This window comes from Dendrobates tinctorius, unplaced genomic scaffold (assembly GCF_039654945.1).
Source record: "Dendrobates tinctorius isolate UK_male_01 unplaced genomic scaffold, ASM3965494v1 ptg000362l, whole genome shotgun sequence".
Classification (NCBI taxonomy): domain Eukaryota; kingdom Metazoa; phylum Chordata; class Amphibia; order Anura; family Dendrobatidae; genus Dendrobates; species Dendrobates tinctorius.
In genome coordinates this window covers 720,734-746,655 of record NW_027362028.1, presented here as the reverse complement: position 1 = coordinate 746,655, position 25,922 = coordinate 720,734, and the positions used below count along the sequence as shown (strand labels likewise).

Below are 25,922 nucleotides of genomic sequence, written 5' to 3'. Positions count from 1 at the left end.
AGGGTACGTACCTCAAAATCATCAGGCCCCATAGCAGAAGTTCTAACTGAACTCCCCATGGTCCTCCAAAGAATATAATGCACTCCCCATGGTCCTCCATAGAATATAATGCACTCCCCATGGTCCTCCATACAATATAATGCACCCCCCATGGTCCTCCATGCAGCATAATGCTCTCCACATGGTCCTCCATAGAATATAATGCACTCCTCATGGGCCTCCATAGAATATAATGCACTCCTCATGGGCCTCCATACAATATAATGCACTCCTCATGGGCCTCCATACAATATAATGCACTCCTCTTGGTTCTCCATAGAATATAATGCACTCCTCATGGTCCTCCATACAATATAATGCACCCCCCATGGTCCTCCATGCAGCATAATGCTCTCCACATGGTCCTCCATAGAATATAATGCACTCCTCATGGGCCTCCATACAATATAATGCACTCCTCATGGGCCTCCATACAATATAATGCACTCCTCATGGGCCTCCATACAATATAATGCACTCCTCATGGGCCTCCATACAATATAATGCACTCCTCTTGGTTCTCCATACAATATAATGCACCCCACATGGTCCTCCATAGAATATAATGCACTCCTCATGGTCCTCCATACAATATAATGCACTCCTCATGGGCCTCCATACAATATAATGCACTCCTCATGGGCCTCCATACAATATAATGCACTCCTCTTGGTTCTCCATACAATATAATGCACCCCACATGGTCCTCCATAGAATATAATGCACTCCTCATGGTCTTCCATAGAATATAATGCACTCCTCATGGGCCTCCATACAATATAATGCACTCCTCATGGGCCTCCATACAATATAATGCACTCCACATGGTCCTCCATAGAATATAATGCACTCCTCATGGGCCTCCATACAATATAATGCACTCCACATGGTCCTCCATAGAATATAATGCACTCCTCATGGGCCTCCATACAATATAACGCACTCCTCATGGGCCTCCATACAATATAATGCACTCCACATGGTCCTCCATAGAATATAATGCACTCCTCATGGGCCTCCATACAATATAATGCACTCCTCATGGGCCTCCATACAATATAATGCACTCCACATGGTCCTCCATAGAATATAATGCACTCCTCATGGGCCTCCATACAATATAACGCACTCCTCATGGGCCTCCATAGAATATAATGCACCCCCATGGTCCTCCATAGAATATAATGCACTCCTCATGGTCCTCCATACAATATAGTGCACTCCTCATGGTCCTCCAAACAATATAATGCACCCCACATGGTCCTCCATAGAATATAATGCACCCCCATGGTCCTCCATAGAATATAATGCACTCCTCATGGTCCTCCAAACAATATAATGCACCCCCCATGGTCCTCCATGCAGCATAATGCTCTCCACATGGTCTTCCATAGAATATAATGCACTCCTCATGGTCCTCCATACAATATAATGCACTCCTCATGGGTCTCCATACAATATAATGCACTCCTCTTGGTCCTCCATACAATATAATGCACTCCACATGGTCCTCCAAACAATATAATGCACTCCACATGGTCCTCCATAGAATATAATGCACCCCCATGGTCCTCCATAGAATATAATGCACTCCTCATGGGCCTCCATACAATATAATGCACTCCTCATGGGCCTCCATACAATATAATGCACTCCACATGGTCCTCCATAGAATATAATGCACTCCTCATGGGCCTCCATACAATATAACGCACTCCTCATGGGCCTCCATAGAATATAATGCACCCCCATGGTCCTCCATAGAATATAATGCACTCCTCTTGGTCCTCCATACAATATAGTGCACTCCTCATGGTCCTCCAAACAATATAATGCACCCCACATGGTCCTCCATAGAATATAATGCACCCCCATGGTCCTCCATAGAATATAATGCACTCCTCATGGTCCTCCAAACAATATAATGCACCCCCCATGGTCCTCCATGCAGCATAATGCTCTCCACATGGTCTTCCATAGAATATAATGTACTCCTCATGGTCCTCCATACAATATAATGCACTCCTCATGGGTCTCCATACAATATAATGCACTCCTCTTGGTCCTCCATACAATATAATGCACTCCACATGGTCCTCCAAACAATATAATGCACTCCACATGGTCCTCCATAGAATATAATGCACCCCCATGGTCCTCCATAGAATATAATGCACTCCCCATGGTCCTCCATAGAATATAATGCACTCCCCATGGTCCTCCATAGAATATAATGCACTCCCCATGGTCCTCCATAGAATATAATGCACTCCCCATGGTCCTCCATAGAATATAATGCACCCCCATGGTCCTCCATAGAATATAATGAACTCCCCATGGTCCTCCATAGAATATAATGCACTCCTCATGGGCCTCCATACAATATAACGCACTCCTCATGGGCCTCCATACAATATAATGCACTCCACATGGTCCTCCATAGAATATAATGCACTCCTCATGGGCCTCCATACAATATAATGCACTCCTCATGGGCCTCCATACAATATAATGCACTCCACATGGTCCTCCATAGAATATAATGCACTCCTCATGGGCCTCCATACAATATAACGCACTCCTCATGGGCCTCCATACAATATAATGCACTCCTCTTGGTCCTCCATACAATATAGTGCACTCCTCATGGTCCTCCAAACAATATAATGCACCCCACATGGTCCTCCATAGAATATAATGCACCCCCATGGTCCTCCATAGAATATAATGCACTCCTCATGGTCCTCCAAACAATATAATGCACCCCCCATGGTCCTCCATGCAGCATAATGCTCTCCACATGGTCTTCCATAGAATATAATGCACTCCTCATGGGTCTCCATACAATATAATGCACTCCTCTTGGTCCTCCATACAATATAATGCACTCCACATGGTCCTCCAAACAATATAATGCACTCCACATGGTCCTCCATAGAATATAATGCACCCCCATGGTCCTCCATAGAATATAATGCACTCCCCATGGTCCTCCATAGAATATAATGCACTCCCCATGGTCCTCCATAGAATATAATGCACTCCCCATGGTCCTCCATAGAATATAATGCACTCCCCATGGTCCTCCATAGAATATAATGCACCCCCATGGTCCTCCATAGAATATAATGAACTCCCCATGGTCCTCCATAGAATATAATGCACTGCCCATGGTCCTCCATAGAATATAATGCACTCCCCATGGTCCTCCATAGAATATAATGCACCCCCCATTGTCCTCCATAGATTATAATGCACTCCCCATGGTCCTCCATAGAATATAATGCACTCCCCATGGTCCTCCATAGAATATAATGCACTCCCCATGGTCCTCCATAGAATATAATGCACTGCCCATGGTCCTCCATAGAATATAATGCACTCCCCATGGTCCTCCATAGAATATAATGCACCCCCCATTGTCCTCCATAGATTATAATGCACTCCCCATGGTCCTCCATAGAATATAATGCACTCCCCATGGTCCTCCATAGAATATAATGCACTCCCCATGGTCCTCCATAGAATATAATGCACTCCCCATGGTCCTCCATAGAATATAATGCACTCCCCATGGTCCTCCATAGAATATAATGCACTCCCCATGGTCCTCCATAGAATATAATGCACTCCCCATGGTCCTCCATAGAATATAATGCACTCCCCATGGTCCTCCATAGAATATAATGCACTCCCCATGGTCCTCCATAGCAGGGTTCCCCAACTCCAGTCCTCAAGGCTCACCAACAGTTCATGATTTCAGGATTTCCTTAGTATTGCCCAGGTGATAATTCCATCAGCTGTGTAATACAAGGGAAATCCTGAAAACATGACCTGTTGGTGAGCCTTGAGGACTGGAGTTGGGGAACCCTGCTCCATAGAATATAATGCTCTCCCCATGGTCCTCCATAGAATATAGTGCTCTCCCTATGATCCTCCATAGAATATAATGCACTTCCCATAGTCTTCCATATAATATAATGCACTCCACATGGTCCTTCATAGAATATAATGCACCCTTATGGTCCTTCATAGAATATAATGCACCATTATGGTCCTCCATACAATATAATGCACTCCTCATGGTCCTCCAAACAATATAATGCACTCCACATGGTCCTCCAAACAATATAATTCACTCCACATGGTCCTCCATAGAATATAATGCACTCCTCATGGTCCTCCAAACAATATAATGCACTCCACATGGTCCTCCATAGAATATAATGCACTCCTCATGGTCCTCCATAGAATATAATGCACCCCCATGGTCCTCCATAGAATATAATGCTCTCCCTATGGTCCTCCATACAATATAATGCACTCCTCATGGTCCTCCATACAATATAATGCACTCCTCATGGTCCTCCATACAATATAATGCACTCCACATGGTCCTTCATAGAATATAATGCACTCCTCATGGTCCTCCAAACAATATAATGCACTCCACATGGTCCTCCATAGAATATAATGCACTCCTCATGGTCCTCCATAGAATATAATGCACCCCCATGGTCCTCCATAGAATATAATGCACTCCTCATGGTCCTCCATACAGTATAATGCTCTCCCCATGGTCCTCCATACAATATAATGCACACCTCATGGTCCTCCAAACAATATAATGCACTCCACATGGTCCTCCATAGACTATAATGCACTCCACATGGTTCTCCATAGAATATAATGCACTCCTCATGGTCCTCCATACAATATAATGCACTCCCCATGGTCCTCCATAGAATATAATGCACTCCTCATGGTCCTCCATACAATATAATGCACTCCTCATGGTCCTCCATACAATATAATGCACTCCTCATGGTCCTCCATACAATTTAATGCACTCCTCATGGTCCTCCATACAATATAATGCACTCCACATGGTCCTCCATAGAATATAATGCACTCCTCATGGTCCTCCATACAATATAATGCACTCCTCATGGTCCTCCAAACAATATAATGCACTCCAGATGGTCCTCCATGGAATATAATGCACTCCTCATGGTCCTCCATAGAATATAATGCACCCCCATGGTCCTCCATAGAATATAATGCACTCCTCATGGTCCTCCATAGAATATAATACACCCCCATGGTCCTCCATAGAATATAATGCACCCCCATGGTCCTCCATAGAATATAATTCACTCCCCCATGGTCCTCCATACAATTTAATGTACCCCCCGGTCTTCCATACAATACAATGCACTCCTCATGGTCCTCTGTTATGATGAGTCACCGAAGGAGGAAAAAACAAAATACTAGCTAAGTCCAGAAAAACCAGAGCGGTTGGCTGCTATCGGATTGCAGACCCCAGAACCAATCCACAACTAGCAGTAGCCGTGGGGGGTTCCTACGGTGCCCTAGACCCCTCGATCACAGCCGGAGAACTATATAGCCTAAAGACAGAAAGGGGAAAGACTAAACTGCCCCAGAGCAGACCCCAAAGCAATAGGCAGCCCCCAACATATAATGACGGTGAAGCCAGATGAAAACACTAACACAGACAGAAAGATAGGTTGAGCAAATGATGGGGCCCAAGCTAACTAAAATAGGACAGGATAGGAAAGCTGCTGTCTGCCATCCGCAAAAACCCTATCCAAAATGTGCCAACCGACTGATAGGAAAAACAGGCCCTGAAGACGCTAGGCTTCAAAAGACTAAATCAGCACTCAGGTATATTCTGAAGACAGAGCAAAAGATCAACAGATCAGACACAAAAATGGAATTCAGCTCACCCCCGGCCGGGGATGGCAGAACTCCCAAAAAACAAGGCAAAACAAAAACAAAACTGAAGTTTACAAAGCAGAGCAGAAAAACTTAGCTTTGAGATGCAGGAATCAGACAGGTCTCCAAGAATCCAGCAGGATCACCAGCAAGGCAGAAGGGCGTCGGCAGCATTATATCCAGTCCTCAATTCCAGCCACCCAGTCATCATCTAGCTGCCCAGGTGTTTGGTAATCAGCCTCACTACCTTCCTTCACCAGAGGAGGGAGTTCATCAGACCTCAACAGTGAAGGGAGAAATGAACTCACAACAGTCCTCCATACAATATAATGCTCTCCTCATGATCCTCCATAGAATATAGTGCATTCCACAAGGTTCTCCATAGAATATAATTCACCCCCATGGTCCTCCATACAATATAATGCCATAGAATATACTGCACTCCCCATGGTCCTCCATAGAGTATAATGCACTCCCCATGGTCCTCCATACAATATAATGCACCCTCCATTGTCCTTCATAGAATATAATGCACCCCCATGGTCCTCCATAGAATATAATGCACTCCCCATGGTCCTCCATAGAATATAATGCACCCCCATGGTCCTCCATAGAATATAATGCACCCCCCATTGTCCTCCATAGAATGTAATGCACCCCCATTGTCCTTCATAGAATATAATGCACCCCCATGGTCCTCCATAGACTATATGGGCAGCACGGTGGCTCAGTGGATAGCACTGCAGCCTTGCAGCGCTGGAGTCCTGGGTTCGAATCCCACCAAGGACAACATCTGCAAGGAGTTTGTATGTTCTCCCCGTGTTTGCGTGGGTTTCCTTCCACATTCCAAAGACATACTGATAGGGAATGTAGATTGTGAGACCCATTGGGACAGTGATGATAGTGTGTGCAAACTGTAAAGCGCTGCAGAATATGTTAGCGCTACATAAAATAAAGATTATTATTATTATGCACTCCTCGTGGATCTCATATAATATAATGCACTTCTCAGGATCCTCCATATAATATAATGCTCTCATCATCGTCCTCCATACAGTATAATGCACCCTCCATAGTCTTCCATATATAGTGCACTCCTCATGATCCTCCTTTTAATATAATGCACCCCCCATGGTCCTCCATATAATATAATGCACTCCCCATGGTCCTCCATGCAGTATAATGCTCTCCTCATGATCCTCCATATAATATAATGCACCCCCCATGGTCCTCCATGCAGTATAATGCTCTCCTCATGGTCCTCCATATAATATAATGCACCCCCCATGGTCCTACGTACACGCAAAGGAGAGACATGTCAGTTAAATCCTTTTATCACTGGAAAGAGCAGTCAGATCCTCCTCCTATGCTCTCTATGAAATGCTAGAGCATTTTTAAAGAAACATCTACCAGACTACAATTGTGTCATCAAATTCAGCTCGGTCTCCTGCCCTTCACCGATCATATGGATCACTGGTGGGTAGGAAGAGGAGAAAATCAACCAAATGGCCAGAGCGCACCCATCGACCAGCCTGACTGCGGATTATTAGATGTACACATTTTTTATAAGACTTCTTTAACTCATGGTCTGAAATATTACAGGAGGGAGTTCTGTGTGGGGAAGGTGATGATGACAGAGTCCTCCAGTAATGGACACATCCCCTTCTGGGTGAAAGACCTAAAACTATGTGAGATTTTAACACAAGTCCTAAAAGTAATGAAGCAAATCAAACAAATGAGTCAGAAATATTAGACTTTGTCATTTTCTTCTTGAGGAAAATAAAGGTGAAATGAGAGTCTGGTGTTTTCAATCAATGGCATGACAATCAGGTGTGAATGGGTGACCTGTTTAAGTTAAAGAACTGGGATCTATCAAAGTCTGACCTTCACAGCACGTTTGTATGTTGGCACAAACAAAGGAAATATCATAGGACCTCAGAGGAAGAGTTATTAATTCATATCAAGCTGGAAAAGGCTAAAATACCATCTCTAAAGAGGGTAGACAAAGGGAGGGAATTCAAGACCATTGTAACCCTCCCCAGGAGTGGTTGACCGACAAAGATCTCTCCAAAAGCAAGGCGTTAAATAGTCCGTAAAGTCACAAAGGAACCCAAGGTAAACTCTAAGGAACTAAAGGCCTCTCTCACATTGGACGTATTCATGAGTCCACCATCAAAAGGACACTGAATAACAATGGTGTGTAGAGCAGGATTGCTTGCTTGGAGTAAGCCAAAATAACATTGCTGTCCATCTACAGTTTATTAAAGATCACTTGGACACGCCTGAAGACTACTGGAACATTCCAAACTTAACACAAATGTTGATTAATTATATGTGAATTGTTTGGGGCTTGGACACTTTGCCCAGAAGAATGATGGGGACGGGACGATCACTAAAAGATCATTCCTTGCACATAAGGTATCAGGTTATTGGCAACTCATGTCCTGTGTCTAGTTTCTCTCCTCTATACTCCCTCGGGGTGAAAGACATTTGGTCAAATAACCACGATATCACCAGAGGTTCCTTTATAGATTTCAGACTATAGAAATTGCAAAGATAAAGCAAGACTGTTATTATCGGTGTAGTTTATGGTTTGTAAAGCTTGAGGGCCCTTTTGGGGATGACTCTGAGGGCTTTGGGCAATTCCAAAGTTAGGGAGTCATATGACTTGATTTTCTACCTTCTTGTAGTACCGGAGACTTAATTAGACCCATTATCTTTGTTTTTAGGTTTTTTGGGATGATTCAGAGATCTCCTGAGACACCTGCTCCCATAAACTGTGAACTGACTAGTTGGAGTAATTGGACTGAGTGTGACCCATGCACCAATCAGAAGGTAAATATCAACCTCGACCATATCGCCCAACGCTGGACGACTGGAAAGAGGGAGAACTATTGGATGCTCCATTATGAAGTCCCTTAGTAATACACACAGTTTATTACACCTTTTATGCCCTCCATGCTTTGTGACGCCACAATAATGCCCCCCCCCACACACACACACACACACTGGTGACCCCACATTACCCCCTTACACACATTATAATGCCTCACCGTGCCGCTAACACAGTATAACACCCAAAGTGTCCCTCCCATAGTATGATGCCACCAGTGCCCCTTCAACAGTATTATGTCCCCACCCACCTATGATGCCCAAAGTGTTCCCTAAACACAGTATGATGCCCCCACAGCCCAGCCCCCACACACAGTATGATGATTCCACAGCCCCCACACGCAGTATGATGCCCCCACAGCCCAGCCGCCACACACAGTATGATGCTTCCACAGCCGCCACACACAGTATAATGCCCCCACAACCCACTCACACAGTATGATGCTCCCGCAGCCCCCCACAGTATGATGCCTCCACAGCCATCTCACACAGTATGAAGTCCCCACAGCCCAACCCCCACACATAGTATGATGCTTCCACAGCCCCCACACACAGTATAATGCCCCCACAACCCACTCACACTGTATGATGCACCCACAACCCCCACACACAGTATGATGCTTCCACAGCCTCCTCACACAGTATTATGCCCCCACTGCCCAGCCCCCACACACAGTATGATGATTCCACAGTCCCCACACACATTATGATGCCCCCACAGCCCAGCCGCCACACACAGTATGAAGCCCCCACAGCCCAGCCCCCACACATAGTATGATGCTTCCACAGCCCCCACACACAGTATAATGCCCCCACAACCCACTCACACTGTATGATGCACCCACAACCCCACACACAGTATGATGCTTCCACAGCCTCCTCACACAGTATGATGCCCCCACAGCCCAGCCGCCACACACAGTATAATGCTCCCACAACCCACTCACACTGTATGATGCCTCTACAGCCCCCTCACACTGTATGATGCACCCACAACCCCCTCACACTGTATGATGCACCCACAACCCCCTCACTCAGTATGATGCCCCCACAACCCACTCACACAGTATGATGCCCCCACAACCCACTCACACAGTATGATGCACCCACAACCCCCTCACACAGTATGCTGTTTCCACAGCCCCCTCACACAGTATGATGTTCCCCACAACCCCCTCACACAGTATGATGTTCCCCACAACCCCCTCACACAGTATGATGTTCCCCCACAACCCCCTCACACAGTATGATGTTCCCCACAACCCCCTCACACAGTATGATGTTCCCCACAACCCCCTCACACAGTATGATGTTCCCCCACAACCCCCTCACACAGTATGATGCCCCCACAACCCCCTCACACAGTATGATGTTCCCACAACCCCCTCACACAGTATGATGCCCCCACAACCCCCTCACACAGTATGATGTCCCCCACAACCCCCTCACACAGTATGATGTCCCCCACAACCCCCTCACACAGTATGATGCCCCCACAGCCCCCTCACACAGTATGATGTTCCCACAACCCCCTCACACTGTATGATGTTCCCACAGCCCCCTCACACAGTATGATGTTCCCACAGCCCCCTCACACAGTATGATGTCCCCCACAACCCCCTCACACAGTATGATGCCCCCACAGCCCCCTCACACAGTATGATGTTCCCACAACCCCCTCACACTGTATGATTTTCCCACAGCCCCCTCACACACTGTATGATACTGATGACACTGTGGAAAATTGGAGCATTCAGCTTTTTGGGAAGAGTTTGGGGAAGAACGTTTTCTCTTTCCCGTTTAAAAGGACATGGTTGAAGGAGTTTGGTGAGAGAACATGACCGGCTGTACAAAGCCCGAACCTCAGCCCCATCCAACACCTAGAATGGAGATTGTGAGCCTGGCCTCCCCCAACATCAGGGTCTGACCCCCAAATGCTCCCAGAGATGCCTCCAAAATCTTGTAGAAATCATTCCCAGAAAAACAGGAGCCTTTATATCTGCAGAGAGGTGACCACATATTGGAGGTCAGAAAAGCTCCTGGAGGGGGCACATACTTTTATCCATCCAGTGTATGTGTGAGATCCATGTCTATACCACACCAGGCCCTGAATGTCACGTCCGTTGTTATATATGTCTCTTTCCCGGTCTCCTGGTATATAGTTTCGCTCACGCGGCATCGTGAAGTTCGGCCAGTTTGGCGGTAGTCGATGTCTGAGCTCACTGGGAGAATACCAGCGCTGTAAGTCAGATCAGCCGTGCGGAGGATCTGTGCTCGACTGCGGAAACGACTTTGAATGTGAAACATCAGGTAATTAACTACAGAAATAAATTCAATGCAATCAACAAGGACAACCACGGAGCCGCCAATAAAGGGAGATCTCACAACAGTGTTGTCAGACTGCGCCCTACTGAACAGTACTGCCCCTAGTGACATCATAGTGCCATAGCATTCAAAATTATGGATACCTGCAGCTGCCACTAGGGGGAGCTTGCTGTATACAGAATAATGAAACCCATTGAATTCAATGGAGACAATATTGCTACATATGTAGCTCGCTTCCCCTTCTGAGATCTTTTTGTGTGATTCTTCCTGATCTACCTGAGACCCCTGAACTATCAGGGCCAGAAGGCACCACCATTACTGTAACAGTTAATAGTCATATCGTCTGTTCTCTACTATATGGCATTTAAAGGGGCTGTCTTGTCACAAATAATCCCTTTAATATAAAAATTGTCTCTTAATAACCTGAAGAAAAAAGCTGTCTCTGTGAGACCCTTATGGTTCATAGATGGGTCTAAAATGGTTTTGCTTGGTGGAGTAAATGCGTATAAAAGAAGGAAGCGCAAAAAAAAAAAATAATACATTCACTGATGAAAGACTAAAATTACACCTTGTTGGGAGGGGGGCGCTGTTGCATTGATTGCTATGGAAATATGTGCAGCCAGCTGTGATAAAAAGTGGTACTGCAAGTGAGAAAAATGTGAAAATAATGGAAAAAAGGAAACATAATGCATGTGCAAAAGATATTCTTATTCTGTGCCTCATTGCTTAAAATGTAATAAAGCCCAGGTTTATTTGATCAGATTTCTTTTTTTGGGGACTATCCCAGGTCGATGCATAAAAATGAGGTTTCTGTGTAATGGAGACAATGATTGCGGAGACCACTCTGATGAAACCTGTGACGACGGCAAAGACCCCAAACCCGTCTGCCGGAATATGGATGTGGATTTATCGGAAGTCGCTCGGACGGCCGGAGACGGGTGAGTGTGATCGCTCGGCACATACTGGACGTTTATTGAGTGTGCGACAAATTACAATTTAATTTTGTTGCTTAAGAACAAAAGTTACAGAACACAGATTCACAAATCAGGTGGAAACAGTCAGCAAGCTTATCAATAAACGCAGCCATAACTGATGAGCTGAGCTCCTGTAGAGCCGCGAGGGCGCGATTCCTCATCTGGGATTTCTTATAAGACATTTATTGTCTTGTAGTATGCATTGGCATTTTGGCCACAAGGAGGCGCAAACCTCGGGGTTCATGAATATGACGCAACATAAAAATTGATCTTTATTTTTGGGGTCATTGCACTCTGGTTACCTTAGTTTGTGCACGTGATTATGTAACAGGTGTGAGTGCTCTATAAGAGAGTATCAGATGTGTTAATCACGGTTGGTGATAATGTCACATGCCCCGTCCTGAGTGACACGGCCAGCAGGCCGGTAACTGATACAACAGGACGCGGAACGTGTGATTGTCCTACGTGACACGGCCCGCAGGCCGGTAACTAATACAATAAGACAAAGGGAATAGGGAAAACCTGGGTAACAATAGCAATGAGGGCCCTGCGATAGGGAAGGGGGAAGTGGAGACCTCCTGCACTCCCCTGAGTCAGTGTCTCAACACTCCTGACGTTCCCTAGGCCGGTTCCGCACCGGGCGCCGATCAGGAACCTCAAAACCCTGACTCGCCCTGCACCTAAACCCTCACTAGGGAATTGGTCTGCAAGGAGTGCTGGCATGGCATGGTGGAGTCGCAGCTATGGTGTCAGCAAGGAGTTCGTGCATGGATTGGTGGAGTGGCAGCTATGGTGTAGAGCTGCACTCAAAATGCTGGATGTTGTTGCTGAGAGCTGGACTCAAACATGCTGGACTTTTTGGCAGAAAAGCTGGACTCATTTGCGGGACTCTGTTTCTGGACAGCTGCACGCAGGTGTGGACTCTGTTTGCTCCAAGGCTGCACTATGGTTCTGAGAAGGTCTGTTTCTGGACTCTGTGCACCCAGATGTCGGACACGGTGGAGGAAAAGATGCACGCAGGTAGTGGGCTCTGTTGCTGGGAGCGTAAGCAACAGAGCAAAGCTAAGTGGTGTTCCCCTGTTTTGTCACTTTTCCTTATGTGTGTTTAGTGCAGTGGTGGGATTAGTTTCCACACCGACCAATTTCCTAGTGAGGGTTTAGGAGCAGGGTGAGTCAGGGTTTTGAGGTTCCTGATCAGCGCCCGGTGCGGAACCGGCCTAGGGAACGTCAGGAGTGTTGAGATACTGACTCAGGGGAGTGCAGGAGGTCTCCACTTCCCCCTTCCCTATCGCAGGGCCACCACTGTTATTGTTACCCAGGTTTTCCCTATTCCCTTTGTCTTATTGTATTAGTTACCGGCCTGCGGGCCGCGTCACGTAGAACAATCACACGTGCCGCGTCCTGTTGTATCAGCAACCGCCCTGCTGGTCGTGTCACTCAGGATGGGGCACGTGACAGAGGGTTGCAGCAGCTCCAGTGGTGGTGAGGCGGTAGCTCCAGTAGTGGTGAGGGGGCAGCGGGGATCATTGTAGGTTGTAGGCTTTCCTGAAGAGGTGGGTTTTCAGGTTCCGTCTGAAGGATCCGAGTGTGGTTGACAGCCGTACGTGTTGGGGAAAAGAATTCCAGAGGATAGGGGCTATTTGGGAGAAGTCTTGGAGGCGGTTGGGTGAGAAGCGGATAAGTGTGGAGGAGAGAAGGAATTGTAGAGCCCCACCCACTCCGCATAGCCCCATTCACTAAGAAGAAGAAGAAGCTAGCGGGCGAAACACGCGTCGGAGCGCAGAGGAGCACTGCCACCGTTTACATCTTGTCAGAGATTGACTTGTAAGTAATATAATTAGCAAAACACATGGATTATTTTGTGGGGAATCTCATAGGCGCATAAACATTATAATTGGGCTTCTGTGCATTGAAATAATTATGATATGAGATGATACAGGGAAGATTCATGATATTTTGTGAGATGCCTCTGGCACTATTTATTGATATGAAATACCCTCTATCCTCATAAAATTATATTTAATTATATGCTATCTATATAAATTAATAGATTTGTGTTTGCATACATGAATAATTTTTTATACTATACATCTGTGGTTTGTGTCCCCTTATTTTGGGGTATAATTGTATTGAGCATATTGATGTGGCATTTTTTATTTAATTTTTTAAAAGTAATAAATAAAAAATAGGTATTTTATAAATGGTTCTCTTATATTAGTTTTGGTATATATGACCATGATATATTAGGGGTAGTAGTCCGGTGGGTCTGGCTGACGGGCTGATGTGGGATATTAGGGGCAGTAGTCCGGTGGCTCTGGCTGACGGGATGATGTGGGATGTTAGGGGTAGTAGTCCGGTGGCTCTGGCTGACGGGATGATGTGGGATATTAGGGGTAGTAGTCCGGTGGCTCTGGCTGACTGGATGATGTGGGATGTTAGGGGTAGTAGTCCGGTGGCTCTGGCTGACGGGATGATGTGGGATATTAGTGGTAGTAGTCTAGTGGCTCTGATGGGATGATGTGGGATATTAGTGGTAGTATTCCGGTGGCTCTGACGGAATCATGTGGGATATTAGTGGTAGTAGTCCGGTGGGTCTGGCTGACGGGCTGATGTGGGATATTAGGGGCAGTAGTCCGGTGGCTCTGGCTGACGGGATGATGTGGGATATTAGGGGTAGTAGTCCGGTGGCTCTGGCTGATGGGATGATGTGGGATATTAGGGGCAGTAGTCCGGTGGCTCTGGCTGACGGGATGATGTGGGATATTAGGGGTAGTAGTCCGGTGGCTCTGGCTGACAAGATGATGTGGGATATTAGGGGTAGTAGTCCGGTGGCTCTGGCTGACGGGATGATGTGGGATATTAGGGGTAGTAGTCCGGTGGCTCTGGCTGATGGGATGATGTGGGATATTAGTGGTAGTAGCCCGGTGGCTCTGGCTGACGGGATGATGTGGGATATTAGGGGTAGTAGTCCGGTGGCTCTGGCTGACGGGATGATGTGGGATATTAGGGGGAGTAGTCCGGTGGCTCTGGCTGACGGGATGATGTGGGATATTAGGGGGAGTAGTCCGGTGGCTCTGGCTGACGGGCTGATGTGGGATATTAGGGGCAGTAGTCCGGTGGCTCTGGCTGACGGGATGATGTGGGATATTAGGGGTAGTAGTCCGGTGGCTCTGGCTGACGGGATGATGTGGGATATTAGGGGGAGTAGTCCGGTGGCTCTGGCTGACGGGCTGATGTGGGATATTAGGGGCAGTAGTCCGGTGGCTCTGGCTGACGGGATGATGTGAGATATTAGGGGTAGTTGTCCGGTGGCTCTGGCTGACGGGATGATGTGGGATATTAGGGGTAGTAGTCCGGGGGGCTCTGGCTGACGGGATGATGTGGGATATTAGGGGTAGTAGTCCGGTGGCTCTGGCTGACGGGATGATGTGGGATATTAGGGGGAGTAGTCCGGTGGCTCTGGCTGACAGGATGATGTGGGATATTAGTGGTAGTAGTCCGGTGTCTCTGGCTGACGGGATGATGTGGTATATTAGGGGGAGTAGTCGGGTGGCTCTGGCTGACAGGATGATGTGGGATATTAGGGGGAGTAGTCCGGTGGCTCTGGCTGACAGGATGATGTGGGATATTAGGGGTAGTAGTCCGGTGTCTCTGGCTGACGGGATGATGTGGGATATTAGGGGTAGTTGTCCGGTGGCTCTGGCTGACGGGATGATGTGGGACATTAGGGGGAGTAGTCCGGTGGCTCTGGCTGACAGGATGATGTGGGATATTAGTGGTAGTAGTCCGATGTCTCTGGCTGACGGGATGATGTGGTATATTAGGGGGAGTAGTCGGGTGGCTCTGGCTGACAGGATGATGTGGGATATTAGGGGGAGTAGTCCGGTGGCTCTGGCTGACAGGATGATGTGGGATATTAGGGGTAGTAGTCCGGTGTCTCTGGCTGACGGGATGATGTGGGATATTAGGGGTAGTTGTCCGGTGGCTCTGGCTGACGGGATGATGTGGGATATTAGGGGGAGTAGTCCGGTGGCTCTGGCTGATGGGATGATGTGGGATATTAGTGGTAGTAGTCCGGTGTCTCTGGCTGACGGGATGATGTGGTATATTAGGGGGAGTAGTCGGGTGGCTCTGGCTGACAGGATGATGTGGGATATTAGGGGGAGTAGTCCGGTGTCTCTGGCTGACGGGATGATGTGGGATATTAGGGGTAGTAGTCCGGTGGCTCTGGCTGACGGGATGATGTGGGATATTAGGGGGAGTAGTCCGGTGGCTCTGGCTGACGGGATGATGTGGGATATTAGGGGGAGTAGTCCGGTGGCTCTGGCTGACAGGATGATGTGGGATATTAGGGGTAGTAATCCGGTGACTCTGGCTGACGGGATGATGTGGGATATTAGGGGTAGTAGTCCGGTGGCTCTGGCTGATGGGATGATGTGGGATATTAGGGGAGTAGTCCGGTGGCTCTGGCTGACAGGATGATGTGGGATATTAGGGGTAGTAGTCCGGTGGCTCTGGCTGACGGGATGATGTGGGATATTAGGGGTAGTAGTCCGGTGGCTCTGGCTGACGGGATGATGTGGGATATTAGGGGTAGTAGTCCGGTGGCTCTGGCTGACTGGATGATGTGGGATATTAGGGGTAGTAGTCCGGTGGCTCTGGCTGATGGGATGATGTGGGATATTAGGGGAGTAGTCCGGTGGCTCTGGCTGACAGGATGATGTGGGATATTAGGGGTAGTAGTCCGGTGGCTCTGGCTGACGGGATGATGTGGGATATTAGGGGTAGTAGTCCGGTGGCTCTGGCTGACAGGATGATGTGGGATATTAGGGGTAGTAGTCCGGTGGCTCTGGCTGACGGGATGATGTGGGATATTAGGGGTAGTAGTCCGGTGGCTCTGGCTGACGGGATGATGTGGGATATTAGGGGTAGTTGTCCGGTGGCTCTGGCTGACAGGATGATGTGGGATATTAGGGGTAGTAGTCTGGTGGCTCTGGCTGACGGGATGATGTGGGATATTAGGGGTAGTTGTCCGGTGGCTCTGGCTGACAGGATGATGTGGGATATTAGTGGTAGTAGTCCGGTGGCTCTGGCTGACGGGATGATGTGGGATATTAGGGGGATTAGTCCGGTGGCTCTGGCTGACGGGATGATGTGGGATATTAGGGGTAGTAGTCCGGTGGCTCTGGCTGACGGGATGATGTGGGATATTAGTGGTAGTAGTCCGGTGGCTCTGGCTGACGGGATGATGTGGGATATTAGTGGTAGTAGTCCGGTGGCTCTGGCTGACGGGATGATGTGGGATATTAGGGGTAGTAGTCCGGTGGCTCTGGCTGACAGGATGATGTGGGATATTAGTGGTAGTAGTCCGGTGGCTCTGGCTGACGGGATGATGTGGGATATTAGGGGGATTAGTCCGGTGGCTCTGGCTGACGGGATGATGTGGGATATTAGGGGTAGTAGTCCGGTGGCTCTGGCTGACAGGATGATGTGGGATATTAGGGGTAGTAGTCCGGTGGCTCTGGCTGACGGGATGATGTGGGATATTAGGGGTAGTAGTCCGGTGGCTCTGGCTGACGGGATGATGTGGGATATTAGGGGTAGTTGTCCGGTGGCTCTGGCTGACAGGATGATGTGGGATATTAGGGGTAGTAGTCTGGTGGCTCTGGCTGACGGGATGATGTGGGATATTAGGGGTAGTTGTCCGGTGGCTCTGGCTGACAGGATGATGTGGGATATTAGTGGTAGTAGTCCGGTGGCTCTGGCTGACGGGATGATGTGGGATATTAGGGGGATTAGTCCGGTGGCTCTGGCTGACGGGATGATGTGGGATATTAGGGGTAGTAGTCCGGTGGCTCTGGCTGACGGGATGATGTGGGATATTAGGGGTAGTAGTCCGGTGACTCTGGCTGACGGGATGATGTGGGATATTAGGGGTAGTAGTCCGGTGGCTCTGGCTGACGGGATGATGTGGGATAATAGTGGTAGTAGTCCGGTGGCTCTGGCTGATGGGATGATGTGGGATATTAGGGGTAGTAGTCCGGTGGCTCTGGCTGACGGGATGATGTGGGATATTAGGGGTAGTAGTCCGGTGGCTCTGGCTGATGGGATGATGTGGGATATTAGGGGTAGTAGTCCGGTGGCTCTGGCTGATGGGATGATGTGGGATATTAGGGGTAGTAGTCTGGTGGCTCTGGCTGACGGGATGATGTGGGATATTAGGGGTAGTTGTCCGGTGGCTCTGGCTGACAGGATGATGTGGGATATTAGTGGTAGTAGTCCGGTGGCTCTGGCTGACGGGATGATGTGGGATATTAGGGGTAGTTGTCCGGTGGCTCTGGCTGACAGAATGATGTGGGATATTAGTGGTAGTAGTCCGGTGGCTCTGGCTGACGGGATGATGTGGGATATTAGGGGTAGTTGTCCGGTGGCTCTGGCTGACGGGATGATGTGGGATATTAGGGGTAGTAGTCCGGTGGCTCTGGCTGACAGGATGATGTGGGATATTAGGGGGAGTAGTCCGGTGGCTCTGGCTGACAGGATGATGTGGGATATTAGGGGTAGTAATCCGGTGACTCTGGCTGACGGGATGATGTGGGATATTAGGGGTAGTAGTCCGGTGGCTCTGGCTGATGGGATGATGTGGGATATTAGGGGAGTAGTCCGGTGGCTCTGGCTGACAGGATGATGTGGGATATTAGGGGTAGTAGTCCGGTGGCTCTGGCTGACGGGATGATGTGGGATATTAGGGGTAGTAGTCCGGTGGCTCTGGCTGACGGGATGATGTGGGATATTAGGGGTAGTAGTCCAGTGGCTCTGGCTGATGGGATGATGTGGGATAATAGTGGTAGTAGTCCGGTGGCTCTGGCTGACGGGATGATGTGGGATATTAGGGGTAGTTGTCCGGTGGCTCTGGCTGACAGGATGATGTGGGATATTAGTGGTAGTAGTCCGGTGGCTCTGGCTGACGGGATGATGTGGGATATTAGGGGGATTAGTCCGGTGGCTCTGGCTGACGGGATGATGTGGGATATTAGTGGTAGTAGTCCGGTGGCTCTGGCTGACGGGATGATGTGGGATATTAGGGGGATTAGTCCGGTGGCTCTGGCTGACGGGATGATGTGGGATATTAGGGGGATTAGTCCGGTGGCTCTGGCTGACGGGATGATGTGGGATATTAGGGGTAGTAGTCCGGTGGCTCTGGCTGACGGGATGATGTGGGATAATAGTGGTAGTAGTCCGGTGGCTCTGGCTGATGGGATGATGTGGGATATTAGTTGTAGTAGTCCGGTGGCTCTGGCTGACGGGATGATGTGGGATATTAGGGGTAGTAGTCCGGTGGCTCTGGCTGATGGGATGATGTGGGATATTAGGGGCAGTAGTCCGGTGGCTCTGGCTGATGGGATGATGTGGGATAATAGTGGTAGTAGTCCGGTGGCTCTGGCTGACGGGATGATGTGGGATATTAGGGGTAGTTGTCCGGTGGCTCTGGCTGACGGGATGATGTGGGATATTAGGGGTAGTAGTCCGGTGGCTCTGGCTGACGGGATGATGTGGGATAATAGGGGTAGTAGTCCGGTGGCTGTGGCTGACGGGATGATGTGGGATATTAGGGGTAGTAGTCCGGTGGCTGTGGCTGACGGGATGATGTGGGATATTAGGGGTAGTAGTCCGGTGGCTCTGGCTGACGGGATGATGTGGGATATTAGGGGTAGTAGTCCGGTGGCTGTGGCTGACGGGATGATGTGGGATATTAGGGGTAGTTGTCCGGTGGCTCTGGCTGACAGGATGATGTGGGATATTAGTGGTAGTAGTCCGGTGGCTCTGGCTGACGGGATGATGTGGGATATTAAGGGTAGTAGTCCGGTGGCTCTGGCTGACGGGATGATGTGGGATATTAGGGGTAGTAGTCCGGTGGCTCTGGCTGACGGGATGATGTGGGAAATTAGGGGTAGTAGTCCGGTGGCTCTGGCTGACGGGATGATGTGGGATATTAGGGGTAGTAGTCCGGTGGCTCTGGCTGACGGGATGATGTGGGATATTAGGGGTAGTAGTCCGGTGGCTCTGGCTGACGGGATGATGTGGGAAATTAGGGGTAGTAGTCCTGTGGCTCTGGCTGACGGGATGATGTGGGATATTAGGGGTAGTAGTCCGGTGGCTCTGGCTGACGGGATGATGTGGGATATTAGGGGTAGTTGTCCGGTGGCTCTGGCTGACAGGATGATGTGGGATATTAGTGGTAGTAGTCCGGTGGCTCTGGCTGACGGGATGATGTGGATATTAGGGGTAGTAGTCCGGTGGCTCTGGCTGACGGGATGATGTGGGATATTAGGTGTAGTAGTCCGGTGGCTCTGGCTGACAGGATGATGTGGGATATTAGGGGGAGTAGTCCGGTTGCTTTGGCTGACAGGATGATGTGGGATATTAGTGGTAGTAGTCCGGTGGCTCTGGCTGACGGGATGATGTGGGATAATAGGGGTAGTAGTCTGGTGGCTCTGGCTGACGGGATGATGTGGGATATTAGGGGTAGTAGTCTGGTGGCTCTGGCTGACGGGATGATGTGGGATAATAGGGGTAGTAGTCTGGTGGCTCTGGCTGACGGGATGATGTGGGATATTAGGGGGAGTAGTCCGTTGGCTCTGATGGGATGATGTGCGATATTAGTGTCTCTGGCACTATTTATTGATATGAAATACCCTTTATCCTCATAAAATTATATTTAATTATATGCTATCTATATAAATTAATAATTTGTGTTTGCATACATGAAAAATTTTTGATACTATACATCTGTGGTTTGTGTCCCCTTATTTTGGGGTATAATTGTATTGTGCATATTGATGTGGCATTTTTTATTTAATTTTTTAAAAGAAATAAATAAAAAATAGGTATTTTATAAATGGTTCTCTTCTATTAGTTTTGGTATATATGACCATGCTATGTACTATGAATGTGTTTGGAAGTGCCATTAAGTGATCATTGAACATTTTTGCATATAATTACTACCCCTAATATCCCACATTATCCCATCAGCCGGAGCCACCGGACTACTACCCCTAATATCCCACATCATCCCATCAGCTAGAGCCACCGGACTACTACCCCTAATATCCCACATCATCCCATCAGCTAGAGCCACCGGACTACTACCCCTAATATCCCACATCATCCCGTCAGCCAGAGCCACCGGACTACTACCACTAATATCCCACATCATCCCGTCAGCCAGAGCCACCGGACTACTACCACTAATATCCCACATTATCCCATCAGCCGGAGCCACCGGACTACTACCCCTAATATCCCACATCATCCCATCAGCTAGAGCCACCGGACAACTACCCCTAATATCCCACATCATCCCGTCAGCCAGAGCCACCGGACTACTACCCCTATTATCCCACATCATCCCATCAGCTAGAGCCACCGGACTACTACCACTAATATCCCACATCATCCCATCAGCCAGAGCCACCGGACTACTACCCCTAATATCCCACATCATCCCGTCAGCCAGAGCCACCGGACTACTACCACTAATATCCCACATCATCCCGTCAGCCAGAGCCACCGGACTACTACCACTAATATCCCACATCATCCCGTCAGCCAGAGCCACCGGACTACTACCCCCAATATCCCACATCATCCCGTCAGCCAGAGCCACCGGACTACTACCCCTAATATCCCACATCATCCCGTCAGCCAGAGCTACCGGACTACTACCACTAATATCCCACATCATCCCGTCAACCAGAGCTACCGGACTACTACAACTAATATCCCACATCATCCCGTCAGCCAGAGCCACCGGACTACTACCCCTAATATCCCACATCATCCCCTCAGCCAGAGCCACCGGACTACTACCCCTAACATCCCACATCATCCCCTCAGCCAGAGCCACCGGACTACTACCCCTAATATCCCACATCATCCCGTCAGCCAGAGCCACCGGACTACTACCCCTAATATCCCACATCATCCCGTCAGCCAGAGCCACCGGACTACTACCCCTAATATCCCACATCATCCCGTCAGCCAGAGCCACCGGACTACTGCCCATAATATCCCGCATCATCCCGTCAGCCAGAGCCACCGGACTACTACCCCTAATATCCCACATCATCCCATCAGCCAGAGCCACCGGACTACTACCACTAATATCCCATATCATCCCGTCAGCCAGAGCCACCGGGCTACTACCACTAATATCCCACATCATCCCATCAGACAGAGCCACCGGACTACTGCCCATAATATCCCGCATCATCCCGTCAGCCAGAGCCACCGGACTACTGCCCCTAATATCCCACATCATCCCATCAGACAGAGCCACCGGACTACTACCACTAATATCCCACATCATCCCGTCAGCCAGAGCCACTGGACTACTACCCCTAATATCCCACATCATCCCGTCAGCCAGAGCTACCGGACTACTACCCCTAATATCCCACATCATCCCGTCAGCCAGAGCCACTGGACTACTACCCCTAACATCCCACATCATCCCATCAGCCAGAGCCACCGGACTACTACCCCTAATATCCCACATCATCCCGTCAGCCAGAGCCACCGGACTACTACCACTAATATCCCACATCATCCCGTCAGCCAGAGCCACCGGACTACTACCCCTAATATCCCACATCATCCCCTCAGCCAGAGCCACCGGACTACTACCCCTAACATCCCACATCATCCCGTCAGCCAGAGCCACCGGACTACTACCCCTAATATCCCACATCATCCCCTCAGCCAGAGCCACCGGACTACTACCCCTAACATCCCACATCTTCCCGTCAGCCAGAGCCACCGGACTACTACCCCTAACATCCCACATCATCCCGTCAGCCAGAGCCACCGGACTACTACCACTAATATCCCACATCATCCCGTCAGCCAGAGCCACCGGACTACTACCCCTAATATCCCACATCATCCCGTCAGCCAGAGCCACCGGACTACTACCCCTAATATCCCACATCATCCCGTCAGCCAGAGCCACCGGACTACTACCCCTAATATCCCACATCATCCCCTCAGCCAGAGCCACCGGACTACTACCCCTAACATCCCACATCATCCCGTCAGCCAGAGCCACCGGACTACTACCCCTAATATCCCACATCATCCCCTCAGCCAGAGCCACCGGACTACTACCCCTAACATCCCACATCTTCCCGTCAGCCAGAGCCACCGGACTACTACCCCTAATATCACACATCATCCCGTCAGCCAGAGCCACCGGACTACTACCCCTAATATCCCACATCATCCCATCAGCCAGAGCCACCGGACTACTACCCCTAATATCCCACATCATCCCGTCAGCCAGAGCCACCGGACTACTACCCCTAATATCCCACATCATCCCGTCAGCCAGAGCTACCGGACTACTACCACTAATATCCCACATCATCCCCTCAGCCAGAGCCACCGGACTACTACCCCTAATATCCCACATCATCCCGTCAGCCAGAGCTACCAGACTACTACCACTAATATCCCACATCATCCCCTCAGCCAGAGGCACCGGACTACTACCCCTAATATCCCACATCATCCCGTCAGCCAGAGCCACCGGACTACTACCACTAATATCCCACATCATCCCCTCAGCCAGAGCCACCGGACTACTACCCCTAATATCCCACATCATCCCGTCAGCCAGAGACACCGGACTACTCCCCCTAATATCCCACATCATCCCGTCAGCCAGAGCCACCGGACTACTACCCCTAATATCCCACATTCTATCTTCCATACCGGGGTTCACCTTAAGAGAGGCTTGGGGTCAAAACCAAAGCGCTGGATGAATTTGCCCTGACTTCCATACCAATGATCCCTTTAAGAGGGAAGATGTGCCTATGGGATGGAGGATGTGTGATGGGTATATGGGCAGGGAGGGGGTGAATCATTTTTGTCATGTGCTCTCTGGGGGACAGACAATGGCTGGGAGCTTATGTTCCCAGGGATGCTAGATTCCTCCCACCATGTCAGTGTCTGCTGAGGTGTTGTCGTCGAGTGAGAAAACTATTGCTCATAGCACCAATCACAACTCAGCTTCTTTTAAACAGCTCTGGTGAAATGAAAGATGCTTCGTGATTGGTGATACACACACACATACCTTCACTGTTATACCAGCAGAATAGTGAGTGCAGCTCTGGGGTATAATACAGGATGTAACTCAGGATCAGTAATGTAATGTATGTACACAGTGACTGCACCAGCAGAATAGTGAGTGCAGCTCTGGGGTATAATATAGGATGTAAGTCAGGATCAGTAATGTAATGTATGTACACAGTGACTGCACCAGCAGAATAGTGAGTGCAGCTCTGGGGTATAATATAGGATGTAACTCAGGATCAGTAATGTAATGTATGTACACAGTGACTGCACCAGCAGAATAGTGAGTGCAGCTCTGGGGTATAATACAGGGTGTAACTCAGGATCAGTAATGTAATGTATGTACACAGTGACTGCACCAGCAGAATAGTGAGTGCAGCTCTGGGGAATAATACAGGATGTAACTCAGGATCAGTAATGTAATATATGTACACAGTGACTGCACCAGCAGAATAGTGAGTGCAGCTCTGGAGTATAATACAGGGGGTAACTCAGGATCAGTAATGTAATGTATGTACACAGTGACTGCACCAGCAGAATAGCGAGTGCAGCTCTGCGGTATAATACGGGATGTAACTGAGGATCAGTAATGTAATGTATGTACACAGTGACTGCACCAGCAGAATAGTGAGTGCAGCTCTGGAGTATAATACAGGATGTAACTGAGGATCAGTAATGTAATGTATGTACACAGTGACTGCACCAGCAGAATAGTGAGTGCAGCTCTGGGGTATAATACAGGAGGTAACTCAGGATCAGTAATGTAATGTATGTACACAGTGACTGCACCAGCAGAATAGTGAGTGCAGCTCTGGGGTATAATACAGGATGTAACTGAGGATCAGTAATGTAATGTATGTACACAGTGACTGCACCAGCAGAGTAGTGAGCGCAGCTCTGGAGTATAATACAGGATGTAACTGAGGATCAGTAATGTATGTACACAGTGACCGCAGCAGCAGAATAGAGAGTGCAGCTCTGGAGTATAATACAGGATGTAACTGAGGATCAGTAATGTAATGTATGTACACAGTGACTGCACCAGCAGAATAGAGAGTGCAGCTCTGGGGTATAATACAGGATGTAACTCAGGATCAGTAATGTAATGTATGTACACAGTGACTGCACCAGCAGAATAGTGAGTGCAGCTCCGGGGTATAATACAGGGTGTAACTCAGGATCAGTAATGTAATGTATGTATACAGTGACTGCACCAGCAGAATAGTGAGTGCAGCTCTGGGGTGTAATACAGGATGTAACTCAGGATCAGTAATGTAATGTATGTACACAGTGACTGCACCAGCAGAATAGTGAGTGCAGCTCTGGGGTGTAATACAGGATGTAACTCAGGATCAGTAATGTAATGTATGTACACAGTGACTGCACCAGCAGAATAGTGAGTGCAGCTCTGGGGTATAATACAGGATGTAACTCAGGATCAGTAATGTAATGTATGTACACAGTGACTGCACCAGCAGAATAGTGAGTGCAGCTCTGGAGTATAATACAGGATGTAACTCAGGATCAGTAATGTAATGTATGTACACAGTGACTGCACCAGCAGAATAGTGAGCGCAGCTCTGGAGTATAATACAGGATGTAACTCAGGATCAGTAATGTAATGTATGTACACAGTGACTGCACCAGCAGAATAGTGAGCGCAGCTCTGGAGTATAATACAGGATGTAACTCAGGATCAGTAATGTAATGTATGTACACAGTGACTGCACCAGCAGAATAGTGAGCGCAGCTCTGGAGTATAATACAGGATGTAACTCAGGATCAGTAATGTAATGTATGTACACAGTGACTGCACCAGCAGAA

The 25,922-nt window shown here is 48.6% G+C and overlaps 1 protein-coding gene and 1 long non-coding RNA gene across 2 annotated transcripts in view; one reads left to right on the top strand and one right to left on the bottom strand.

Moving 5' to 3' along the window:
* Window positions 1-25,922, bottom strand: part of LOC141075553 (uncharacterized) — a 161,670-nt gene that overhangs the window by 37,658 nt on the left and 98,090 nt on the right. The window lies entirely within an intron of this gene.
* C9 (complement C9) overlaps window positions 1-25,922 on the top strand; it is a 77,575-nt gene that overhangs the window by 528 nt on the left and 51,125 nt on the right. Inside the window, exons 2-4 of the mRNA XM_073562647.1 lie at window positions 8,505-8,610; window positions 10,830-10,977; window positions 11,780-11,930. Of these exons, the coding sequence (XP_073418748.1) occupies window positions 8,505-8,610; window positions 10,830-10,977; window positions 11,780-11,930 (405 nt within the window). The remainder of the gene's footprint in view (window positions 1-8,504; window positions 8,611-10,829; window positions 10,978-11,779; window positions 11,931-25,922) is intronic.